Source organism: Calidris pugnax, unplaced genomic scaffold (genome assembly GCF_001431845.1).
Source record: "Calidris pugnax isolate Ruff unplaced genomic scaffold, ASM143184v1 scaffold4, whole genome shotgun sequence".
Lineage (NCBI taxonomy): Eukaryota > Metazoa > Chordata > Aves > Charadriiformes > Scolopacidae > Calidris > Calidris pugnax.
In genome coordinates, this window is record NW_015090781.1 from 44,418 (window position 1) to 68,847 (window position 24,430).

The following is a 24,430-nucleotide window of genomic DNA, read 5'->3' on the forward strand; positions in this document are numbered from 1 at the left end:
TTCAGTTGATACTTTCACAGAACTATCCTAACTCCAGGATCTCTCTCCTGAGTAGAGATAGTCAGTTCAGAGCCTACTGCTGCATATGAGGTGTTAAGGTTTTTTTATGTTAAGTGGTGAGTAAAAAGAAATAATTAAAATTCATCTAATCCAGTCTACTTGGGAGTAACTGAAGTCTCCCATAATTTTTGCATTCCCTGCACAGGGAGCCAGTCTGTTCTCCAGGTTTTGGAAATCTAGAATTAGAATAAAGCAAGAGTTGAGATGTTGATTTCAATGTAACAATAGCATTAATACTGTCATAGCTCAAACTTTGGACACAATTTGTTTGGGCATGCCATTCAGAAAAGGGTAAGCCAAGTCTAAATCGTAGGTAGGTGTTTGCTTTTGTGGTTTATTCTACAACCCACAAAAACAAATACAGAATTTAACACCCTACAGGACACAGGGAAGAAATAGCTTTGAAGCATAACAGCTTAACTGCTGAAAATAGAAGGCTATGTCTTCAGTGTATCAAGACTAGGATACAGGACTTGGAGAACACACAGGATAGCAAGTTAGAAAAACATTGAAAAAGAAACCTTAAAAAACAAAGATTTAAAACAGTGGCAATGAACAGATTTAATTGCTTCATACAAAAGCTGCTTTGGAATGCGATTACCAGAGGATGTAGCTGAGTATCCATTGAAGCTGCTGTTGTTTCAAAAACCTGTAACGAATTTACTAGTTCCTGGGCAGGAGCATCTCCTTTTTCCAGTAAGGACTTTCGATCTGTTAAAACAGAAAAAGTGTTCAGTTTAGGACTGACATACTGCACCCAGTCTACCAGCCCCACCCCTCTCCCCAGGTTAAATCAGAAGTGTATTTACCAAAATTACTTATGTGAATGTTGGTCCTTAATGAACCAACCATAGCATCCCAGAGATGTGGCAATCCTGTTGCCATTTCAGCACCAAAATGTTTAGCTATAGTTGATAAGGCAAATTCAGCTCCTCTTCTCTGTACAACATAAGGTTTCTGAGCCTAGAATTAAACAATTTAACAAAGTAGTGAGGACAGATACATTTAAGAACAACAATTATTTTCAAGGCACTTCCCATTGCTATACAGGCATTCAATTCTGATTGTGTTTATAGCTACCTATGACACATTTGCAGGTTGATTTTTTTTTTAAGCTACCACTTTTTTTAACATGAGTAAAAAAATGAAGATTATTTAAATCCTATACATTTTGGGACATGGCTGTTGCTGACACAGGTCCCTCTTCAACAAGAGGTTTTCCATCCAATTCTTGCTCCTGAACCTGAGATATTGCCAATATAGGGGACACCAAGAACAGTATTATGCTAGAAAATCTTCCCAAAAGCAATACTTGATTTGTTATTAATCTTCTTCTCTTGCTCCCACCCTTTTCAGAAAGTGGCATTGATAAAAATCACTTTAACAATTAAGAACAAAATCCACAGGTATTACGGGCCTGATTAGGGTCTTACTAAATTATGCTGAATAAAACATATGAATAAGACAGTAACAAAAAAAAAAAATAGTATACAAAGTGTGGAAGTCACATGAATATCCCAAAGCCAGTCATATTTCAAATACTGTTTGTAATGCTTCAGAGATTATACTGGGCATCAAGACGACCACACTAAAATGGGTAACAGGACACAGTCACAGCACAGTTTGTGGAAATCCATTTGTATGGATTTATATTGAAGCATTCATATCCCGTGCTAAATGTAAGATATTTCAGGAATATTAATTTTCTTAATGACACACTGAAGATTTAAAGCTTCATATAATCATCAACTAACATATGCTGCTTGCACCACAAAATTTTTATCAACCCAGTATTCTCATGAAAAGATCCTGGACATCCCTATTATAATGCTATCAACTCCACTGACTTCGAACTGATGGGAGTGCTGGATGTACAAGTTACAAACGCAAGTTTTTTAAATTTACCTCATCAAGTTCTGTAGGAATGCTTCCACTACTGCCAGTGGGGAGATCTGCAACTGGGGCTTTTGGAGCTTTCGGAGTAGGACCTCGCCGACTTGTGATGGCAAAAGCAGCTTTCTGATGTCTGTAAAGTGTAATTATTCCCCTGTGCTTTGTAACAGTATGATGCATCCCATCTTTATCAGAGTTGGGTCCTAAAGGAAAAGGGAGAATAGCTGACAATGATTTAAGCTGCAGTTTAAAATGTAGGTGGAAGTGGCAGCTTCCTACAAGTCATCTGCAGATCTCAATGCGCTTTAAAAAAAACCCCACAGTATCATGGTCCTCAAGGATAGAAAAATTTAAGTACAGAGCAGAGTTACTCTGTTAAGAGCACATTACAGACTCGGAAAAAAAAATTTAAGTGTGCAAATTGCCACAAATTCTTATTCAGCAAGAAATACAGGTAACAAAGCTTCAGTCACATAAAAATTAATTGTGCAAACTTATGTTCTGTGTCCTTTACAAAGTTCAAGACTTCTATTGTGATACAATAGCAGATGCCATCAGTATCTTTGGATTTACTGGTATTTCTTCTTATTCCAATCAGCTTAATTTTCAATCAGATATGAATGTTATTCTACTCTGAAACAAAGGAGGTCACATTGATTAAGTACAATGTATAATGGTCAAACCTTAAAGCACACTGGAATCTTGGAGTATTAAGGTCTTAATTTGTGTTGTTCATTCAATCCTTACATTTTTAGTAAGTGATAGTCATTTAAAGAAAAATCCATAGAGTCAGAGAATGGCTCAGGCTGGAAGGGACCTTAAATATCCTCTCATTCTGACCCTGCTGCCATGGGATGGGACACATCCCACTACACCAGGTTGCTCAGAGCTCCATCCAGCCTGGCCTTGATTCTTTCCTTTCCAGCACTGACCTCATCTGTTGTTATCTTACTATTAGCCTATGAACATAACACAAGTCAGACTTTTTTGTAACAGGCTACTCGAATTTCCATACTGATTCAATTTCAACAAAATGCTTCATAACACAAGTAAATGAAATGTGATCATAAGTAGGTAATTGAACAAGAGTAAATAACTGAAAATTGGAACAAAAATCTTTTATACATGAAGTTTCTGAAAGCTATACATATTAGTTATGTACAACGTATAATTTAAGATATCTAAATGAAATAATTACTAATAAATGAAGACTCAGTTGCTAGTATTTTAAAACCACTGAAAACAAGATTCAGTCAAACACACTTTTTAACAGTTCAGAGACAAGCAGACATTTTAAGAATTCTGGCAATATCTTGAGTATTATATGTTTTGAGTATATTATACCTTTTGAGTTTTCATGGCTACTCTGAGGCTGTGCAGGACATGCTGCTAGTGGGGTAAGATGTGGATCCACACAGAGGGAGTTGCAGAGATTTTTTATGATCTTCGAGTTGGGACAAGGAGACCTTGTTGTACACTGCTGAAGTAACTTTGCTATACATGAAGCCACATAGTTTTGTACAAGCGTGTTCTCCTCTTTTTTGATAGCTTCCATTAAGGGTTTTATAACAGGATTTAGTTTTTCTGGAAGTTGATGCAAGTTCACAACTGCACATGCAGCAAATGTATGGACACGCAGATGCAACACTTGCCATTCTTGATTTGTCTCTGTAACAGTCATTTGGACTTGTTGACGTTTACTGTCCAACTGCTGTAGAATTTTAGGACTCAAAGTAAAAGATGATGTCACTTCATTGAAAACAGAAGTAACCTAATGAAAAGGAAGAAAGAAATACAAATCTGTTTCATTTACTGTAAAAATGGGTTATCATCCAAAAACCACGGTTTTCATGGCAGAACACGAGTCACTTCACCAGGTATTATCATCTCCATTTTTCCAGCAAATAGCAGGAAATGCTCCAAAATGTAGTTTCTGGAATCTTGAACTTTCAAGGGGAAAATCAGGCATATTACAAACATTTCAAGTCTAGATTCCCAAAGCTAAAAGAAGAGTTTGCATACTCCTCCAAATTTAGATTGTCCTATATCTGCCAGATCTATCCAAATATTCTGGCACATGACAGATAAGCCAAGGTGAATACGCTACAAATACCAGAGGCCAGAAAGGATGTGCAAGGTCCCATGCATAAAGAGGTTGTTTCTCAGCTGATTTTCTTTTGAGGAACGAGACCGGGATAAAAATATAAGGTAAATGTCAGCATAACACAGTAGTTGCAGGATTTGCCATATTCTCCCCACTCACAATTGGTTGAGCACTGTTGCTTAGATCTTTCACAGCAAACAGATTATAAGCAATATGGAATGGATATGGAAAAGCATTATGGAAATGCTGTGCTTAGCCTACCGATAGGGTAGTGAGGCTCCTACGGAAAGACGACAGCTGTTGAGAGGGTTACTCCAAGGGGGCTTTTTTTGTTGGTTTTTGTCTTTTAATGTTCAGATCAAGTCTTTCAACTGTCAGACTTGTCCCACTTCATTCTATAGATACTTCAAAGTTCTACCCCACATAACCTTGATGACTGGAATCACCAAAGGATGCAAAAAAAATATAAATAGCAAGGAGGAGCACTGGGCTTTTACATCTATTGCATGAAGACCCATGCATCAATGCAAAGTAGGTTTGATGTCTGCATTTCAAAAAAAAAAAAAACACACACAAAACTTAGAGTTGGAAAGGGTGCAGAAGACAGTGACAGAAAATAGTAAGTAGTTATTGAATATGTCTTCTAATCCAGAATGGGTGTTTTTGAAAAACATGCAGTGGTCAAGCACCCCTATTCAAAAGTAAACAGTTGAGGCGTATGAAGACTCCTGTACTTCACAGACTACAAGCTCATATGATTCTGTCTAGCTTTACCTTAGGAATGTATTCATTTTAGATGGTAGCCATAATCAGACTGGTTGCCACAATCCCCTCAGCCCATATACACAGCTATAGATACCCTTAAAGTTATGTTGAGATTTCCAAGTTAAGCTTCCGCATATTGCTACATAAATACTACCATCTAAGAATTTCAAGATCCATCATGCTACAGTCATCAAGGCCATAATCATACAAACTTAAACCTTCTCTTATTCATATCCTCAGCAACTCAGTTACATTCAAGACGCTAATCGCTAATCCCCTTCCTCCCCTGCCCTAAGCTGCGCCACATCTATCACTTTATCTCCGCAGATCTACACACCTCTCCCACCTCAGTGCTGTTTTCTTTTGCAGGCTTTCAAATCCCCAGGCTCTTCATTTACATCCTACCTTATCTGTCCATAGTCATATCTTTCTCTCTGATACAGAGGCCAGTTTGGCTTGGAAGAAAAACCTTTTTATTTGTTGCCCCAACATTATCAGCTCTATTTTTACTTACAGAGTTTTTCCATGTCAAGAGCTGCCTTTTTATTAGCACATCTAAAACTGATGTTTTCAGATTTTAAGAGACAAAACAATTGAGCTGCCAGGGAAAAAATAAACAAAAACACCCCCAAGCTTTAACACATCATGCTTGAGGGGTAGAAGGTGCTAGAATGTACACAGTTTTTTTACTAGTCTTTTGACAGTGGCTTTGAAAGAGTTACAGCCTGTTTTGGTTTATTCTGTGTAGATTTCAGGATCTACACCTGAAATCAGAACACTATCAGTTTTTTCTCATGTTAAGTATCTACCTTGCACTCTACTCTCATTTTGAGATAGTCTATAAACACCACAGGGAAAGTAGTATCTATTACTTATTTCATGTCAAAGGATGTGTAAAAGTCATCACATTATTTCTGGAAGTTACTATCTGTGTAATAATTATGCTGATAATGCATTTCAATACAAGAATAGGTTTAAATGAAGGGCATGCATGCCTCTACTTACCAGCTCATTAGCTTGATCTATTGTAAATACACTGCAGTTTACTCTGTTTCCAATGTCAATGTGTGCATCAGCTAACAGGGAGATAAGCTGTTTACACTCATTCTGCATTCGTGTAAAAGGAACAGCAATTTCATCATAATACAGATGTTCAGAAAGGACTCCAAGTAAACGAGGTTGCACACAAATAGCCACAGTTCTACACTCCTATAACATGAAAAGACACAATTTGTATTTGAGTAATCAAAAATTATTTTGTCTGGTTTTGGGCACTAAAACAGTGCAATCTAGCTACAAAAATCCAGTTTCTAGAGGGACCAGTAACATTTGCAACCCAGAATAATGAAGATTATGAGCAAAACCTTCAGTCTGCAACTAGAACTGAAGTGATAATGAATACAGGGAAGACAGTCACGTTAAAAGGAAGCATTGATCTTAAATAACATGCAACTTGAGAACAGAGTTCTTTGTCAAAGTAATGTGAACACGTTTACTGATTCATAGTTCTGACAGTTAGCTACCAAGTAACGTATTCCTCCAATCAAGCTTTTAGTATTTAGATATATAAATACCATTTAGCTAATCAACTGAAATGTTATTTCAAACTAAATAGCAGACAGGCTGTGGATTAAAATAGTACATAAAATTTATTTTTGCTGCAGAAACATCCTACCTTTTGCAAGGCTGCCCACTCACAGATTACTAACGCAACACTAATCCTCTGCAAGGCAGATTTAGAATTCAAGTGGAAGAGCAGTAGCTGAGCTAATGATTCAGCTGGCTTTATTTCTTGAGTAACAGTATTTACACCTGGGTCACAAATGCAACAACAAAGTGCTCCCAGCAACCTGACAAAAGGAGAAAGAACAGTCACTTCAATGTTACAATTACTCTACATTAAATGATTCAAAATGAAGATGCAAAGAAAAGTCTACACAATTAGATTTTGTCAAAAAGCTATATAATAAAAAAGATAAATTGCTTTAAAATATTTTTTTTTCATATGTCCAGTAAACTTACTTTGCCGCCATCATCCGAGCTCGCATGACAACATAGTCCCTGGTTGCTGGATCCTCTGCAATGCTGTCTGCCCCAGCAATATATTCCTGAATCACTTCCTTATTCTGGGTTTGTCCTTGCCGCAGTTTAGCGCCTGTCTTTTCCTATGGAATAAAGTCGAGAGAGGTTGAAAAGAAACGTGTTCGTAATAGAAAAGATCAATTCATATTCCATAACATTTCCAATAAGCAGCATACCCTGCAAAAGTTGGACTAAGCCAGAACGTTTCTTGGATAACAGACTTAAGCTAGTTATTCATTGCAAATCATCTCTCTGCTAAGTATTCTAAGGTCCTCTTTCAGCATGTTTTCAGAAACACCACAATACTTTCAGACTTAACTCAGTCCTGCAAACAGATGGTTTTGGAACCAAGATGGTTATGGAACCACATAAAGTATTTATGGGGAGCGTGCTACAAGACAGAGCTTTGAGTTCTCACAGATAACCTGACAAGAAATATTTTGCTGCACAGATTTGAGGTTTGTAAGATAGTTTACGTATGTAGATAGTACAGATAAGTTGTAGAAAGATAGTTGTAGAAAGGCCCCATCACTGCCCTCTAAGACCTTTAAAACGTGTCTTTATACACAGCAAATCAATTTCCTATTTTCCCCAGAACACTTAGAGGTCACATTCCACTTACTTTTGATCTGGTTTTTACTTCTAGCAACATGTTTAAGTCAATGGGCAAGTGAGATGGCTGCATCATTAAGCAGAGCCAGGCTCCCATCCATGGACAAGCAGCAGCAACCACATACTGTACAGATGCCTTGTTTAGCAGTTCCAGCCACACCTCGGGAAACAAACATAGTGGAAAGCATAACAAATGTGTACAAGATCTACCTAAGATCATGTGTGCTGACAAACAGTAGGAACCATCCTACTTTCCTTCACTCTACAGTAAAGCATAAAATAGGCTAACTACAAAATAATTAACATGAACAAACTATTCTTTATCGGTACAAAAGTGCAGAAGGTATGAAAAAGCAGGATACAAATGCAGTATGTAGTGTTTGTGTAAATCATGCAAATACCTTGTGAATAAGATCCAGAATTTCTTGGTTGCTTTCTAAAATGCAAAATTGAAATATGTGCCTCAACATGTCTTGCAGAATTGGAGTCAGCCATGTTGAAGAGCTCTGAAACGAGGATATCATATGGTAAAGCAGATTCCAATATGTATCATAATAAAACACTAGTAACTAATTCTTACCTGGTCTTGGGTAGACAGAAGCGTGAATAATGTTTCTAGTGCTGCTTTTCGCACAGAAGATATAGTATGATGCAAGAACGGCCACACACGGGGGACCAAAACTGTGAGTGATTGCTGAATACTGTTACATGAAGAAAAGATCGAGAGGCAGCAACACAGGATAAAAAAGCAACACAGCTGAGTTAATTTTTCTTATCCTCAGTTAACATTTTATCGAAAAATGCTTTTTTAAAAGCCAGAAGTATTAAACATTTACAATACTGTGTATCAGTATCTTTTTTCAGGAAAATACTGTTTTTCTTGCTGGTATAAGGAACTAGGTAAAAATATATGCTTGAATCAACATGTTGTCTCCTAGATTATACTTTTGGGTTTCTTCAACTATTCTAGAAAAAAACAGGTATTCTGGTTTTGTTTTGAATTTTTTATTAGACATTTATGAATTTAGAAATAATTTAAAACTTGGATCTCATATGCATGAACTTGCACATCAGCTGATGCAAGTAGTACATGCTGAATTAAAGATAGCATTAGTGACAAAGCTTCATTCTTCATTTTGCATCTGGGCAAAACCCAGCTTCAGCAGTGACAATCACATAGTATGAAAGAGATAAGATGTGTAAAACATCTACCTGAAGTGCAGATGCTGTGAGTTAACTATGTGTATTATGAAAAGTGTTAACATACTGACATGCAATTCCTTTTGACAGAGTCCCAAACAGAAAGAAACTAGGCACTGTCTTCAACCAGTCACACAGAATTATTGGTTGTGCTATTGATGTGAATTTTCAAGTTTGTAGCTTTCTGTAGAATTGTTCCAATAGTAAAGTTCTACAGGTACATGCACGTGTTTTGATGTACATACTCTTGTTTGAGTTTGTCAACAAGGAGCAGACAAATAAGTAGTTTGTGGGCAGGACCACCACATGAGTGGAACCAATATCCTTTACTAAAATATCCAAGATGAAAAGAGAGAGGAGAAAAAAAAAGTCACATGTAAACAATGTCTAGTACCTTTTAATTATTTTGCTGCCTCTTACTAACATAATGAAAATGGAAGCACTGTCCTAACCTTCACTTTAAGGAAAAGCAAGAGTAAAACTTGCAATACTAATTTTGAAGTTACCTGCATTTGCGGACCTGAGGGTAAGTTAAAAGGGAAGAAAGAAGGATCATGATACTGTTTGTGGAAGCTGTCAAGTCATCCAACTCCAGAAGTGCATCCCACAAGGTGTTAAGAATAAAAGGCACCTACACAAATAAGGAAAGGTTATTGTAAAAAAAAAAATCCAAGTGCTGACTAAGTGTTATTAGTGTTATTTTCTTCACTCAGACCAAAAGTGAAATTTTCAATCAGAATTGATGGAAAACGATCACCTTCTGAGACTGAAGTTGGACCAGGCTTTCCACTACTGGTACTAAAGATGCTGCAGCAACAGCTCGGACATCATCATCCAGATCTTGGAGACCTTCAATTATTGCAGGCAACACTTTAGGCAATAGAGTGTTGATCATGTCCTGCCAGAAAGATCACAAGCATTTTTAAACTTAAAGGATATAATGCCCCAAACAACTAAGATGTACTCTGAGTGTGTGAATAAACCTGTTTGTTATATAAAACAGAAGCAAAAGGTCCAAGACTATAATCTAAATATTGTAAGTCACCATTCATGAAACAAAACCTAGATTATAAACTTGAATGAACTGTAACTCAGCTCAGATTTGGGGTGGGTTTTTTGTGTAAACAAAGCTCAGTGTTTGCAGAAAAATACCATAAATAGACTAAACTCTTGTAGCACTCAGCTCTGTTATCCTGGCACATGAAAGCATTATCAAAACCAGAGAAGCATAGTCTCTATTTATCACGTTTTGTGCAAGTAACTTTTCAAGTTACAACAGTACAACTTTGCTATATAGTTGCAGACTTCTACAGCCTGGATATAAAAATGCAGGCACACATTTATAACCCACACGAAGCTGCAATGCAAGCAAGCTTGCTTTGTCATACCTATTAATGTGCAACCACATCCTCAATTTTGAGCAGAGCTTTTTGTTCCAAAGCTCTCTGCAATTTGTCACAAAGGTTATTACCTGACGTACTGCCAAAGCATACTTTATTCCTAGGAGACCACCATGTCTCACTTCCCACTGTTCTTGTGCAAGCAGCTTCAGAAGAACATCCACAGTTTTATGAACTCCAGTCTCATTCATATGTTTCAATACTACTCCCAAAGTCTGAGCACAAGTCTCACGTACTGGTGCTACCACCTAGGATAAAGTAAATGATAAACCAGATTATTTATGTACAAAATTTGACTTAGAAATAACCCAATGAGTCAGATGACCAAAACTGCTATACAAACAAGGTGAAATTTATGTATTGGCTATTTTTTAATAAGCATCTGTGAACAGTTACAACAGGCACAAGCACTGGAACTGTACAAAGCACAGCTGATCTGCTGCAGTATCTCCTACAGCAGCCTGCTGTAGGAGATCTAACTGTTCACTCAGCAACAACTTACTTCATCTGATACAAAGTCTCCAAATCTGTCTAATGCAAACACACAAAGGAGTCTAATAACCAAGTCTTCGAGCCATTCCTGATGCTGCTGAATCATCTGTAGAAAGAGAAAAATTAAACACCTTCACTATATTTATTCACAAAGGATTTCTGATATGCTTGCTTTAGCTAAAGTTTATATAAAAGATATGACAACATATGTTTAAATTGACTGAATATAGTCATCTTGCACAGATAGTCAAGGTAAAATAGTCAGCACTGGCTTATTAGAAACATGACCTGGCTCAGGTCACCTGGCTTATTAGAACCGTGACTTTTTTTTAAAAAAAAAAAAAAGACAAACAAAAAACACATAGTACCTTCATCAAAAGGCTAGAGAGCACCTTGTAAGGTAGGCAGGTAATTTTATCCCTACACAGCACATAAAGGTAAGGTCATTCTGATAACTTATACTGACTGATAGGAACATATGCTAGGCAAATCAATTAATATATGTTTGAAGGATACTTTGAAATAAAAATAATCTGTGAAGCAGTACTTCTCTACTGTGGGAGATCCAGTCGCATGAATTTGTTTTTCAGCCAAGTCTCCTCCAGATTCAAAGCAGCAATTTAGACCAATTTAGTCTAAGTTCTGGCCTCTGCTAGAGACCCAATAGCTCTGCAATTCTGAATCTTGGAGAAGCAGCCCCATAAAAGCAACCACTCTGGCACCATCTGTCATACCCACTGTTTGCCTACTTAATTACCACAACCCTCAAAGACCATGATTTTTATGAACACCACCATCATATTATGGATATCATATTCCAATGCATGTCAAAGAATTATAGCCTGCATATAGCATGTACAGCGGCCTTTGAAGCTAGCCTAGAGTATGCATACTCTTCCCATAAGTAGTTAATAAACTGTTTAAAGTATCTTATCATTGCAGTGTGTGTTATTACTACCCTGCAATCTCCATGGAACAAATACTACTCCACATGGAAGCAAGGAGAGAGCGCAACTTCTGCTTTCCCTATATAAAATGTAGCTTGATTTACATTTGATAAATGTATCTCCTCATTCTTCAATCATCCCTAAACCACAAGCTCTCCCAGTTGCTTTTACAGCAGGGAAGTTAGCATGAATCTGGATGAGATTCACTATTAGTAATGAAGTTATTACTGTCAGCATATTTTTTAAAAATGTTTTCCTTTTAAATAGACTATTTAAATACTTTCTCATAATAACAAAGCAAGTAGATCGATAGTTACCTTACTATTTAAGTGAATAGAATTAGATTGTCTGAGACACTTCACTAGAGTTACATAATGAACTTGTAAATTTTGTTTCAGCATACCTTTACCATGACCTGAAAACAATACTTTCTAGTACAGAAGCTAGCATTTAGTAACTTTGCACACAGCCTACATGTTAATAGCTGCTTATACAGTAGTGTTGGTTTTTGCACAGGCCTTTTAAAAAGAATGTAAACATTCCAGGGATGCATAAAGTGATTTCATCCAGATTATTTTAAGCAGACAAATGTCATGGTTTATATACCCCAAATCACCCACCTTCTGCAAAGCTTAAGTATTTTAAGAAGTCAGTTTTCTAAACTTCATTTAAAAAATATGTTAAGTCTACATGACTGGAAACTTACCTCTTCTGAAGAGCTGTCTCCCATTTTACCACCACTTTTACCATGAGCTTTAAGTATCTCCCTCAGTCCAGTACCTGCACCATGTCGAACCTAGAAAAGTGAAATAAAAAGTGAGCTTTTAAATATTTAGGATCAGAAGAACCACACTGGGTAACTGAAACAATACTTTGTCCTTAATAAAGACATTTCAAGTGTCTGCAGAGTTACTGGTACTTACAACTTGTGGGAAAGGGTAGTATTTTATTAGATCACTTAATCTGTCCAAAACAAACCTTTTTTTCTTTTGTTTCTATTTTCTAACATGGAAGATACTGTTATCGTATTGTGTTATCATGTTTTACATCACTATGTTATAAACCACTGGTTTTCAGAGAAAGAACAACTAGAAGATAACTGTTTTTAGAAAGCTTATAAGCTAAAGAAAAGCAATATTCTTATACTACTTAAACACTTTCTATTTGTCTTTATAATATACATTTCCCTAAAACCATGTCTCTTAAACAGAGTTTGGATCTCCACTGAATATTTTGGGGTCCGCAAAATAAATTTCCAAGAATTCCTTCATTCACTATTCAGCATAGCTTACAAACATGCCTTGCTTGGCTAAATATTAAAAAAGTAAACAAGTCATCTGGGAAAGCAAATTATAGCCACTTGTATGTTCCTACCAGACAAACAGTTGAAAACATTAGGAAAAATTTCAGAAATTACAGAAGACCATTATAAAGATGTGCTACACACCTGTTTCCTGGTATTTTTGATACTTAATTAAGCTAATAATTGGATACTCCAGATAAGTACACTCAATAGATACACAGAAAGTTGCAAAAGCAAAGCTTTGAACTGGATTTTTATTGAGGCCTTTACATAGGTTAGAACAGATCTTATTTTTTTGTTTGAGGGCACTTGATATGCTTGAGTAACATGTTTGTTGCTAGCAGAAAATTACTGTATTTCATTTCACAACAGTAACAACTAGAACTGAGTAGCTGGTCCCTAAATCAGAATACCTTCGATGAAATGCAAACATACACATCCCCACACATACAGCCCAGTGGTTGTTCATAGAAGCTATAAGCAAGCCAATAAAAACCAGCCAGAGAGCCTAGTCTTAAAATCCTAATTGTTCCTAATACACCAATCATTTACTTGGTCCAAGACTACTTATGAGCCAGTTTTTACAAGCCAAAAGATGAAGAGTTTACTAGTTAAATGCTCAGCTTCTGCAACCATGAAACAGCAAAACAGACAAATGAATAAAGGAAATACCAGTAGCAGGACTCACCTCACATGACTTCAGCTGCTTAAGCCTATAAGGCAGACAAGCAGTCTGAACTAGTTATCCAGACTGCCTCTAGACAGTGCACGATGATGCCACAGGGCCATTTTATAAACATGTATTTTGAGGTAGTTTAACCTGTTTTTCATCCAGAACATACCATAATAATGATTCGGTATTGATTCACTTAATTAAGATGCATGCACCCTGTATCAAACATACCAAGCAAGCTCTGAGAATGTCTGCATTCCAGAAGACGAGTGGACTTTGGCTTCAACTGCAAGCAGTCTGCTTTCAAATAAGGTGAGGCTTATTAGCTGACATGCAGTGATGTGCCACTTGAATTTTTCTGGGCCCAAAATAATTATGCTGGCTGCATATGATATCTGTGTTTTCAAGTTTGAGGTCAGTAAGGGCAGAGCTAATTTTCTATCACTGAAACTGTGCTACAGACACACATAATTATGCTACAGTTGGTAGTAACATTTAATCTTTCAAAAGATCAATTTTTTGATTAAAAAACTAAAGTTAATTGACAACAGTTATTTCCATCATCTGCTCAAGGAAGAGAGACCATTGTCAGCTACTTCATATTTTCACTTGGAACTGATATCAAAGTTTGTGGAAAATAGCATAAGGAGTGAGCAGAAAAGATTTTGAACCTTGGAAATAAGTTGTCTAGGCAGCCAAAGATATAGTTTTTGTAGTTGGCATTTACTATAATTCTAAAACAACATCAGAAGTTTTTTTTGCAAATGAAGAGAACAACTAATAATTTGCAGCCTACCCTCTGTTACCAAAGGAGTGATCCCACTCCCCTTTTCTGCTGGCTTAGCACTAGACAAACATGCCACTTACCACCAACACACACACAATACTCAAACTCTTGATGAATTCAACCCTGTTTTAATTGTTTAAGCTTTTTGACCATAGATTCACATGCTTTTATTTTACTTGAGTTACAACACCTGAAGAATTCTCACTTATAATTACCACTTTCCATATCTTTCCCACTGTCCATTTGAGTATACATTACATATCTGTTTTCATTTCCCCTTTAATCCTCAAAGCAATTTAAGTTCTCTAAAAGCAAATTTGTCTGTAATTTTTAAATTTTTAAAGCAGATTAGATATAATCTTTGATATCTAGCAAAATGCTCTTAAGTCCAACGCATGCAATTTTTGTGCTTCTGTTGAAGCTCTTTTTAGATCTATAGTTATACCTTAGATACTACAAGTCTTACCTCCCAAGAAGGATTAAAAAGATCATTGCACACCTCTTCACAAAAGCTTTCCAGAGGCCATTCATTTGCCTAAATTCATAAAAAAAATAAGATATTAAAACAGAAAGGGATCAGGCAAATACTTCTTATAATGCACGCGACATAGATACGTGAAGATAACAAAGACCTCCAAAAGCTTAAGTGTTTTAATTTGTTACAACCACCTCCTTCCACATTTCAGAAACTTTGCTGATTGGCACTGAATCTTTTAAAAAGCTTTTGAAGTTTATCTGTTAGTATTGTAACCTCTTCTCTATGGTTATTAATTTTGATGTTCTGGAACTTAGCACGGTTCCTAAAGGGCAGCTAAGGCAGAAAATTGAGCAAAGTTTCTTATCCTCCCCAGTGATTCTTTAAATTTATGAACTTTGCCTTTAAAGAACATAATCATAGAATCACAGAATGGTTCATGCTGGAAGGGACCTTAAAGATCATCCAGTCCCACCCGCTGCCCTGGGCAGGGACACCTCCCACCAGCCCAGGTTGCTCCAAGCCCCATCCAGCCTGGCCTTGAACCCCTCCAGGGATGGGGCAGCCACAGCTTCTCTGCCCAACCTGGGCCAGGCTCTCACCTCCCTCACAGCAAAGAATTTCTTCCTGAGATCTCGTCTCAATCTCCTCTCTTTCAGTTTAAAACCGCTAACCCTCGTTCTATGGCTAAAGAGTCCCTCCCCAGCTCTCCTGTAGCCCCCTTCAGGAACCCAAAGGCTGCTTTTAAGGTCTCCCCGGAGCCTTCTCTTCTCCAGGCTGAACAACCCCAACTCTCCCAGCCTGCCTTCACAGGAGAGGTGCTCCAGCCCTCTGATCATCTTTGTGGCCCTCCTTTTTACCCATTCCAACAGGTCCATGTCTTTCCTGTGCTGAGGACTCCAGAGCTGGACACAATACAGTAGAATATTCGACTATTTTGTAGAATAACAGACTAATGAGGATAAAGTCTCTCCAAATAAACTTCTATGTACCTTTTGTGTTCTGGTATACCACTTCTTACAATTTTTCATCTTTTCATTCTATTGAAACAAATGCAAGTTTTTCTATAGACTAAGGCAACTGTCTAAGTTTTCAACTGCTATATTTAGAACTTAATTCTAAAATAAGCCTAATTAAAGTAAGGTGAAGATTAAAGTGTACGTGAACATTTAGATCAAATTATTTATGGCTCAGTGTAATCCTATCATCTAAGTGTTTAGCACAGTTTTACAGTTTAATACCTGGTCTGATACCTGTAATCCACCTACTTGGGTTCATTTGGGTCACAAACTGCTACCAGTGGATTAAATTTGCTTTCTTCCTCAATGATATACACAGTTTGAAGCTCATTTTCTTCATTACATACAAAAGTAAGCTGCCAATAGCATTCTCTATTCCATTTCTCTTAATGCTAAAATGACTAGAGAATTTGTGAGCATAAAGGAGTTTTGGTTCGCATTACTCTGTTAACAAACTGAATTATCATTCCTGCTGACAGCAGAACAATACACCATACCTCTTCTGGAGCACTTTCTACCAAAGTTTTTGAGTCTGTGGCAGGCTGGTTGATTACAACATTTGCTACTTTTCTTCTCTTTTCTTCTGGTTCCCCATCAGTGCTATCATTGCTGAGAAGAAAGAGTACAAGTTTATGAACTGAAAGTACGCTTTAGGGGAAGTAATTACTCCTACAACTGAAGTCCTCAGATACAATAAAGTATATTGTATATTATATATAATATATATTGTATATTGCATACAATAAAGAAATTCTTACAGTCAAGAAAAAAATTTTGTTAACTGCTTGTTATAAACGTATAAGGTACAATAATGTCACTATGAAATACATTGAGGAACACAGCACATAATAAAAATTTAAGATATAAATTTCTGATATCATTTATCTTCTTAAATCCCCCACTTTCATGCACTATTCTCAAGCTATATTAAATAACAGGGACAAACTGCAAATTTTAGCTGTAGCATCCCATTATTTCAAGATAGGTCCTTAACAAAGTTCAACTGGGAATAAGCACGACACGCAAGCTTTTTACCATCAGCACAGTTAGCACATAAAAGATTCAGATGCAAAGACCGTAGGAAATTTTTCAGCAGATAAATCAAATCACAATCCCAGCTTAACTGAAGTAAAAGCAAACCAGTTCAGTTATACCTCTTCTCATTAGCTTCCACTGCATCTCTGGATCTTTGCTTTGCAAAAAGCTTAGCCATTCTTTTGGCTTTATTCTTTTGTCTACTGCTCATACCAGCTCGAAATTCTGAGTCAATTAACTCAGCAGCCTGAAGAGTCTGAAAGAGAAGCCATTAATTATCAATTCTTCTTACAATGAAGGTCTTTAAAAATTCTCAAACCCACATTTTCAACTTCCCCAACCCTTTATTTCAAACTCAAAGCAGCAGTTTGACATCAAATATTAACATGCAACTAGGAGGCATAAGAATTCAGGAAGCCAAAGCACAGCATATTAGACGTTTATCATCATATTTAAAATATAGAGATTATAATTGCAGAAGCACAAATAAAGCAAACCCATTATTATTCCTTGCAGTTAAACAGCCCAAGGTTTTACCTACAGGTTGTTTGTTTACTAGTGAAACTGAAGAAGGAGAATAGTCCAGATCTTCATCATTGAAGAGATCTTCAGTATTCACTCCAATTGCAGCACCCATATCTAAGCCAAGTTTCTTTTGTAACAGTTTCCTCTGTCTTGCTATCCTCTCTTTAGGATCAATTTCACCTTAAAAAAAAATAAAAAAGGTTTTTAAAACGAGAAGATGTGACAGATTTCCAGCCAGATGCTTCATGGAAGATTTGCTCAATGGAACATAAGAAACCCAAAAGTTACAGAAAAAAAATTGTTCTTGGCTGATACATCAATACAGTCTTATAAACCAAAACACACTGATTCCTAGGAAGAACTACTGAAGCCATACGTAAAACTATGATCAATTTTTAAGACAAAGTAACTCGCCTGAAATTCATTAAATTACACTTGGTCTACATAAGTAAAGAACCCCTAAATTTTCCCCGAATCTTTTGGGAAGTGCACTTTGAAAGGAGCGAATTAACACGCTAAATCCAGCAACTGATTCAAAAACTAGTATTGAGCACATGCATCCTGTGGGATTTGTTAATTTTGGCAGTTTGGGCTTTGGGGTGTTTTTTTTTAATTCTTAAAAGGTTTCTTTTCCTCCTAAACTTCATCTTCTGTTGGGAAACAAAGACCTAAGAAACAACAACCACCAATAAAACCCCTCAAATGATATTCAAGCCAATATCCTGTATTAAGCTAGGTTGAATCTGAACCTGTTTTCTTCAGAAAAATTCTTCTTTGTAAAATGCACTAGACCCAGATGTCTCCTTTCCTTTTGCCCAAACTAACTCCTGATGGCAAAACAGACTGAAGTATAAGCGTGATTTTCCCAGGGTGCTGGAGTCTGTTAACAATTCTATCCTCAATCTCCACGCATCAAGAAAAGGTCATTTAGGAAGTTAATAGAACCTAACCCAATGTTGTGAAGCTTCACCACTCATTACTGAACACTTAGACTTTATGAGCACCCACATTTACACAAAAAAATAGAAGACCATAGTGCCTAAGTAAAATAAACCTTCCAAGTAACCCAAAACTTGTGGTTTGCATGGCTGTCAGACTTTGCTCTCTTTTTATGTGTGTGGTATGGAAACCAGTCAGGAGATTGGGTTGTTTTTGTCAAATATCTGCACATAAACTTGTAGGTGACCGATACTGGCAGAATTTTGGGGTATACACCAGGTTGAGTAGTAATTACTAGTTAATTATATCTATACCAATAAGTTTGTTTTTTTAATTCCATTTAACTGACAAGCAGAGAAACAGAAACAACCTCCATCTCTAGAAAGTAGGTTTACTTTCACAAGTTCATCTTCAGAAAAAGTGTCAAAGACTGCTAATTCTAAAGATTATTTAACCTGGTTTACATCCACTCATGTTGGCTACTTACTTGAAAAGGAAAGCTCCTACAACATGCAGAAGAGTAGCTTTCATACATTTCCCCACCAGTTAAAAAGCAGCAACAAAAGCTATTTTTCATTTAATTTTCTTATTTTTTAATTTTTATTTTTACTCATTCATAAAATCATTTACGTGCAACCATACAACACTGGCCTAAATACCAGAATTTTATGAACTGAAGCGTCCTATTCCATCTATTAGACTTCTGAACAGGTAGGATGTCATTAGAAGAGATGACACTTGTACAAGACTTTATTAACCTAGCATAGAGGAAGACAAGCAATAAAATAGCAGCCAGGCTTAATAGACAGGATACTGTTTAAGTGCCAGCAGCCATAGGTTCTGTTCCTTGCTGAGCTAGTGATCTTCTGTGTACACTGCATAGAACGCAACACACTCAGGGAACAAGTGAATCAGGGCTATGCCATCAGGGCAGATTCTTATCTATAGCATTATTTCATTTGGTGCAGAAACTGGAAGATGGACTGGAATTAGAGCAGGAAAGTACAGTCATAGCAAAAAAAACCCCAACAGATTAAAATAATTCCATGTCATTACACTGATATAAACCAACTCTCAGCTAAAAAGTTGCAGAAAGACATCAGACAAGTCACTTGAAACGAGACATCACACAGGCACCGATATTTGACCTTTCCACTTTGACAGTTTTATCACAGTATTTTTCACACAATCTTTTTATACTTGAAACCTTCCAGCTTTTAAATAAGCCACATCCTACTACTATATTTAGGAATACTGTTTTAATGAAGAAAAAGTGGTGATAGCTACCACACCTCTTAAAAAGTCTACAGAAATTCTACAGGAGTCTGTAATATTGCTTTTTCTGCTCCCTCTTTCAGGTTTCCACTCTCCTCTTCCCCCTGTACACATACTAATTCTGATAAAAGAAAGAAAAAACAAACAATACACAACACCTAAAAAAGTCATTTAGCTTATGACATAACACAAGCCAGCTTTGTTGGGGAATGTTTTTTGGTTATTTCCTAGCATTCGGGGAAACCATGGATTACTAGACTCATAATATTGCCATAACCAACTTTTTAAAATCATTAAGTTTTCTTTTCTGCAAGTAAAATATAAAGATATACCTGATTTATCATCTTGGACTTCAAATTCTGCACCAGCAGATCCAAGAAGAGATGCACCACGTTTTAACAACCGACATATATCAAATCTGTCAAAACGCAACCGATCTGTTGAAGGTGAATCTTCCATAGGACTTTCTGAGCCTGGTTCTAGATAGGACATTGAAAATAATATTAAGGAGAATGTGATGAAGTTTTTTTTCAAAGTTCTGACAGAAGATAAAGCAAGAGGAAGAAATAACGTCTCGCCTCCAAAGGAATCATTAGACACACAGCGTTTTGATTCACAAAGTGTAAAGGCTCTGTTTCGCAGAAAACAGCTCACTTAACACACTTAATTGAGTAGAAAATATTTTAAATGTTCTTGCATTCTTGGCATGGAAGCTGAAGAGTAGTCTTAACAGGCATGGGAGAAAGTCAGCCACCAAGAGCTGCAGAAGACTACAGGTACAGTGTGGTTCAATACTGCTACAGAAGAGATTTGTTCCTCATAAGGTGTCTTATTTCCTAGCTATGAATTTACTTCCAGAGTATTCCCTTCCCTCAACAGTCAAACAATAGTGTGTTTTGTGGCTCCTAGTTACGTACTGCTTAGTGTCCAAAAAGACTGGATACTCCTACATAATCCAGCACACTTACATCCTGAATTACAACCAGCAGTAAATATACAATTGTTGCCTACAGGAAATAAAACATTTAGTTTGGTCTGTTACATCCCACACTCACCCTTACTGATGACAGCTTGTGCATTTACAGTAGAATGAGTCTAGAGTGCACAGAACACTGTACAATATAAACACCCACCTACATTTCTTCAGACCTGAAGTTAACACTTCATTAGACATATGCAAAGAGATAAACAATTTATAGCAAGCCTGAGAACCTAAACACAACCAGGCCACTGTAAAACATGCATATTTGACTACTACATCAAACAGTTTAACTGAAATAAAAGAAACAAGTGTCTGCCTGCAAAACAGGCAGTTAGCCCTATTAAATGGTACCTTCTCAAACACACATAATTACCTTTTCCATTTCATATCTGATAGACAGATATCCAAGACCTGGACAATGCATTCAAAAGATCTGCTGTACTCCAAGACTGAGAGGTTGCCCAATTTCCAAGTACAAAAGGGGTGCTGTAAATAATTCTTGGAACTAGACTAGTTAAATTAACTTCTACCTTTGGTAAGACAGTAGAGTCTATAAATAAACTTATAAAGTATACAGATACACATGATTTACCAGGAAACTTGGAATGCCTCCTGAAACAAACCAACCCTCTCTTTGATTATCAATGTCCTTGAAGAGCTTTAACAAGTGGATAGAGGCAGTGCAATGGACATAGAAAAGCTTTTGGCAAGGTTTCATATTAAAAAAAGAAACCACAAAGGAACTAAGTTACCACAGAATTGGGAAAAACTCCTTTTACACACTGAAAGGTGGTTAAAGACAGATAAAAGTTAGCTTTGGAGTCCTTCAGGGATCAGTGTTGGAACCAATTCTACCAGTCTTTAGCAATGGTAAGGAGATTTCACTACATACTCTTCTCCAAGCATGTAGATTACATGAAGCTCTTTTAGGTAACCAGAAGTCACAATGGCACTAAGGAATCCTAGGAGGACTCTCAGAGCAGACTAAATGGGCAAAGAGGCAGATAAGGTGCAAAATTAATAACCTAAATCATGCCTACACAACACTGAATTCAGAACTGGCACTTAATATTCAATAAAGATTCTGGAGGCACTAACAGTTTTCTGTCTTTACCAGCTTATTGGGCAGTGACAGGCAAAACAGCCAATTAAATACTGGGCATCATTAAGACAGACACTGAAAACACGACAAAGTGCGTCATTTTGTCACCATTTATAAATATCAGTACTCTAGGGATGGAGATATGCACAGAACTGCACACAGTGTCTCAAGGAAAACGCAAGTAAGAAAGCACAGAGAAGGACAAAAAGTTATCTAAAAGACAAAGTAGCTGGCTTGGGAGAAAAGACTGAAGAGACTGCAACTCTGCAATGTGGAGCCAAGTTGTTGGAGAAGACCAAATACAATGGCTTATAAAAATCACAAAGGCAGTGGATAAGGCAAATGCAGAACTTGCTTGTCAAATTCTATAGCAACAGAACCTGGAGGACGGGAAGCAAACAAATAAGAGGTCACCACAAAACAGATATGAATTTTGTTGTTTTGGGTAGTGGCTTTGTTGGAGGTTTTTTTGTTTTGGGTTATGTGTTTGCTTTTTGTTTGGGTTTTGGGGTGGGTTTTTTCTTTGGTTGGGGTTTTTTTTGTGGGTTTTGGTTTTGGGGGATTTTTTTTTTGTTTTTTTCTTACAGTTACTGAATTTCTGGAACTTGTGCCACATAAGGTGGTGAACACAGTGCCAACAGGTTTAGACAAAATCACTGACAACAGATCCATAAACTGACAATTAAAACAACTAACTTCCCTAACATGAATTTCAGATGCCAAGCGAGTACAAACAGAACTGACTCCAGCAAGCTCCCTCAGAAAGGTGCTTTGAGCAAGGGAACAGAGAAGAGTGTCTGCAAAAATAACGTGACAAAGTTGATTGGTTAAAAGTTTTGCCATTTTCCTAGTTACTATTCTTTTTATTTATAAAAGCTTTATGAGGGCACAGAGCACAACCATGGGAATCTTAGAAGAAACAAAGGTCAGGCACATCATTGTAACTGAATATGAACATCTAAAGCCAAAAGTCTACGCTCATAAAAAAACAGAATAACATGGTTGCCTTGAAAAGTCTTATATCACAGACAGTTTGCATCAGATAACCAATGAATTCCACATAATTCATTTAAGAAGCACCTTGTTTTGATCTTGGAGTTGGATTCCACTCAGGTACATTTTTCACTATTGCTTCAACAGCCTGGCCAGCTGCAATACGAGTATCCCAATTCGTACTTCTTAAATACACCAACACCTTTAGAGAGAGATTAAAACATACTTTCAGAAAATCCATCATTTGTTATGCTCTATTAAAACATACTTATTTTTACTGCTATGGATTAAGACAACATTCAAAACTACAAAAACAAAGGACAAGAAAACAAACCAAAGAAATGCAAGTAGCCGCCTCTATATTGCTCGCTGCTTAGTAGAGCTCTTGCCACAGCCAGACATTTCAGAATTTATAAGATATATTTAGTCCCATCAGTCAAACTCAATCTTGATTTCCTCCCAGTACTGAACAAGGCTTGAGACTTTTGGTTTATGCTTTCTAAAAGGAAGTGTTCAGAAGAGATTAATAGTCCTTAAAACTCTGAAGTCATTTAACCCAAGAAGAGGAACAACATGGGTCACTTGAAGCAACATATGTTCCTCTAAATCAATTTACCACTGTGTCTCAATTCTGGAAAAATTATTTTTCTCTGAAAGTGATTTGACATTCACAATTCCTTGGCCACTCTGTTGATACTATCAATTGTGGTGAGGGCACCTATTCAATAAGAGCAGAATTGAGGTCACTCAGCCATCTCCAGCTGTCAGATACAGCCTATTTTTGGTGGTTTTACTAGACTTGGCCAGACTGAAGTCTCAAACTAATGGAAATCTCTTTCCATTTCCCAGCCCCTTTAAGGACATGCAGCCTCCTATGTTTTTAATGCTGTATCACACAAACAATCTTTAAAGGTAGGAGCAGAAATTTTTATAAGGCAGTTTATAGAGGGAAATACAAACTTATAGCAAACACTGAATATCAATACTGACTGCAAAGTGAAGCATCACTTATGCAACCATTTCAGAGGCTGACAAAACAGCAGAAGTAGTCTCCTAATTTTCTTCAGTCTCCTTTTTTATGAGAACACAAGACTACTCCGCTTTTTCTTCTTCCCACAGAACCCACACCCCATTTAAACTAGTTTTATTCTCGCCATTAAAGTACGAAGGGGGGGGGGGGGAGGACGCTTACTTTAGATAAGAGATTATTCAGTTCATGAGGGTGCAGTTTCACTACTTCCCCAAGTTGCTGTGCAGCTGCTTTTCTTGTTACTGGTGTCGTACCGGTGTCCAGTAAAATAAAGAGACGGTCAAGCCTAAACACGATTGACAAAAACCAGAAGAAGTGTTATGCTATTCATAGTTCAGCTGCCCACCTCTATTTATATTCCCCCACATCTTTCAGTTTGTCTAATGCAAACAGAATAAACATTTGCCTGGAGAATATCAGTTGACTGGGTGACAAATGTACTTTTTCCTAGTATTAAGCATACCTCTTTTAAAAGCACATTTAATTTGGTAAGCAAAAATAAAAAAAGAGAAATTGTTAAAAACATTAGTTTAAGAAAAACTGCAGTTACAAGAAAAAATTAAATTGTTCCCTTCTTTATTGTTCAAGATAGAGCATTTTCAATCACAGAACAAATACTGTTAAGTTGTAAATGATCTTCAGCAAATTCTGCCTGATAGAGAAAGCAAAGGGCTCGACTGCTCATATTCACAGAATCGCCTAGGTTGGAAGGGATCTTTAAGATCATCTAGTCCAAC

General features: G+C 36.8%; 1 protein-coding gene across 2 annotated transcripts in view; it reads right to left on the reverse strand.

The window, feature by feature from the left end:
* The window catches only part of BTAF1 (B-TFIID TATA-box binding protein associated factor 1), a 48,419-nt gene that overhangs the window by 14,402 nt on the left and 9,587 nt on the right, over nucleotides 1-24,430 (reverse strand). For both annotated transcript variants that reach the window (XM_014959265.1, XM_014959274.1), the window contains exons 2-23: nucleotides 23,856-23,979; nucleotides 22,751-22,865; nucleotides 19,919-20,065; nucleotides 17,389-17,552; nucleotides 16,967-17,103; nucleotides 16,310-16,421; nucleotides 14,785-14,853; nucleotides 12,262-12,351; nucleotides 10,619-10,714; nucleotides 10,188-10,364; nucleotides 9,474-9,614; nucleotides 9,223-9,347; nucleotides 8,097-8,217; nucleotides 7,918-8,022; nucleotides 7,527-7,676; nucleotides 6,845-6,987; nucleotides 6,498-6,672; nucleotides 5,828-6,031; nucleotides 3,298-3,724; nucleotides 1,966-2,156; nucleotides 870-1,023; nucleotides 662-771 (exon numbers count right to left, since the gene is read on the reverse strand). In XM_014959265.1, the coding sequence (XP_014814751.1) occupies nucleotides 662-771; nucleotides 870-1,023; nucleotides 1,966-2,156; nucleotides 3,298-3,724; nucleotides 5,828-6,031; nucleotides 6,498-6,672; nucleotides 6,845-6,987; nucleotides 7,527-7,676; nucleotides 7,918-8,022; nucleotides 8,097-8,217; nucleotides 9,223-9,347; nucleotides 9,474-9,614; nucleotides 10,188-10,364; nucleotides 10,619-10,714; nucleotides 12,262-12,351; nucleotides 14,785-14,853; nucleotides 16,310-16,421; nucleotides 16,967-17,103; nucleotides 17,389-17,552; nucleotides 19,919-20,065; nucleotides 22,751-22,865; nucleotides 23,856-23,979 (3,277 nt within the window). The remainder of the gene's footprint in view (nucleotides 1-661; nucleotides 772-869; nucleotides 1,024-1,965; nucleotides 2,157-3,297; nucleotides 3,725-5,827; nucleotides 6,032-6,497; nucleotides 6,673-6,844; nucleotides 6,988-7,526; nucleotides 7,677-7,917; nucleotides 8,023-8,096; nucleotides 8,218-9,222; nucleotides 9,348-9,473; nucleotides 9,615-10,187; nucleotides 10,365-10,618; nucleotides 10,715-12,261; nucleotides 12,352-14,784; nucleotides 14,854-16,309; nucleotides 16,422-16,966; nucleotides 17,104-17,388; nucleotides 17,553-19,918; nucleotides 20,066-22,750; nucleotides 22,866-23,855; nucleotides 23,980-24,430) is intronic.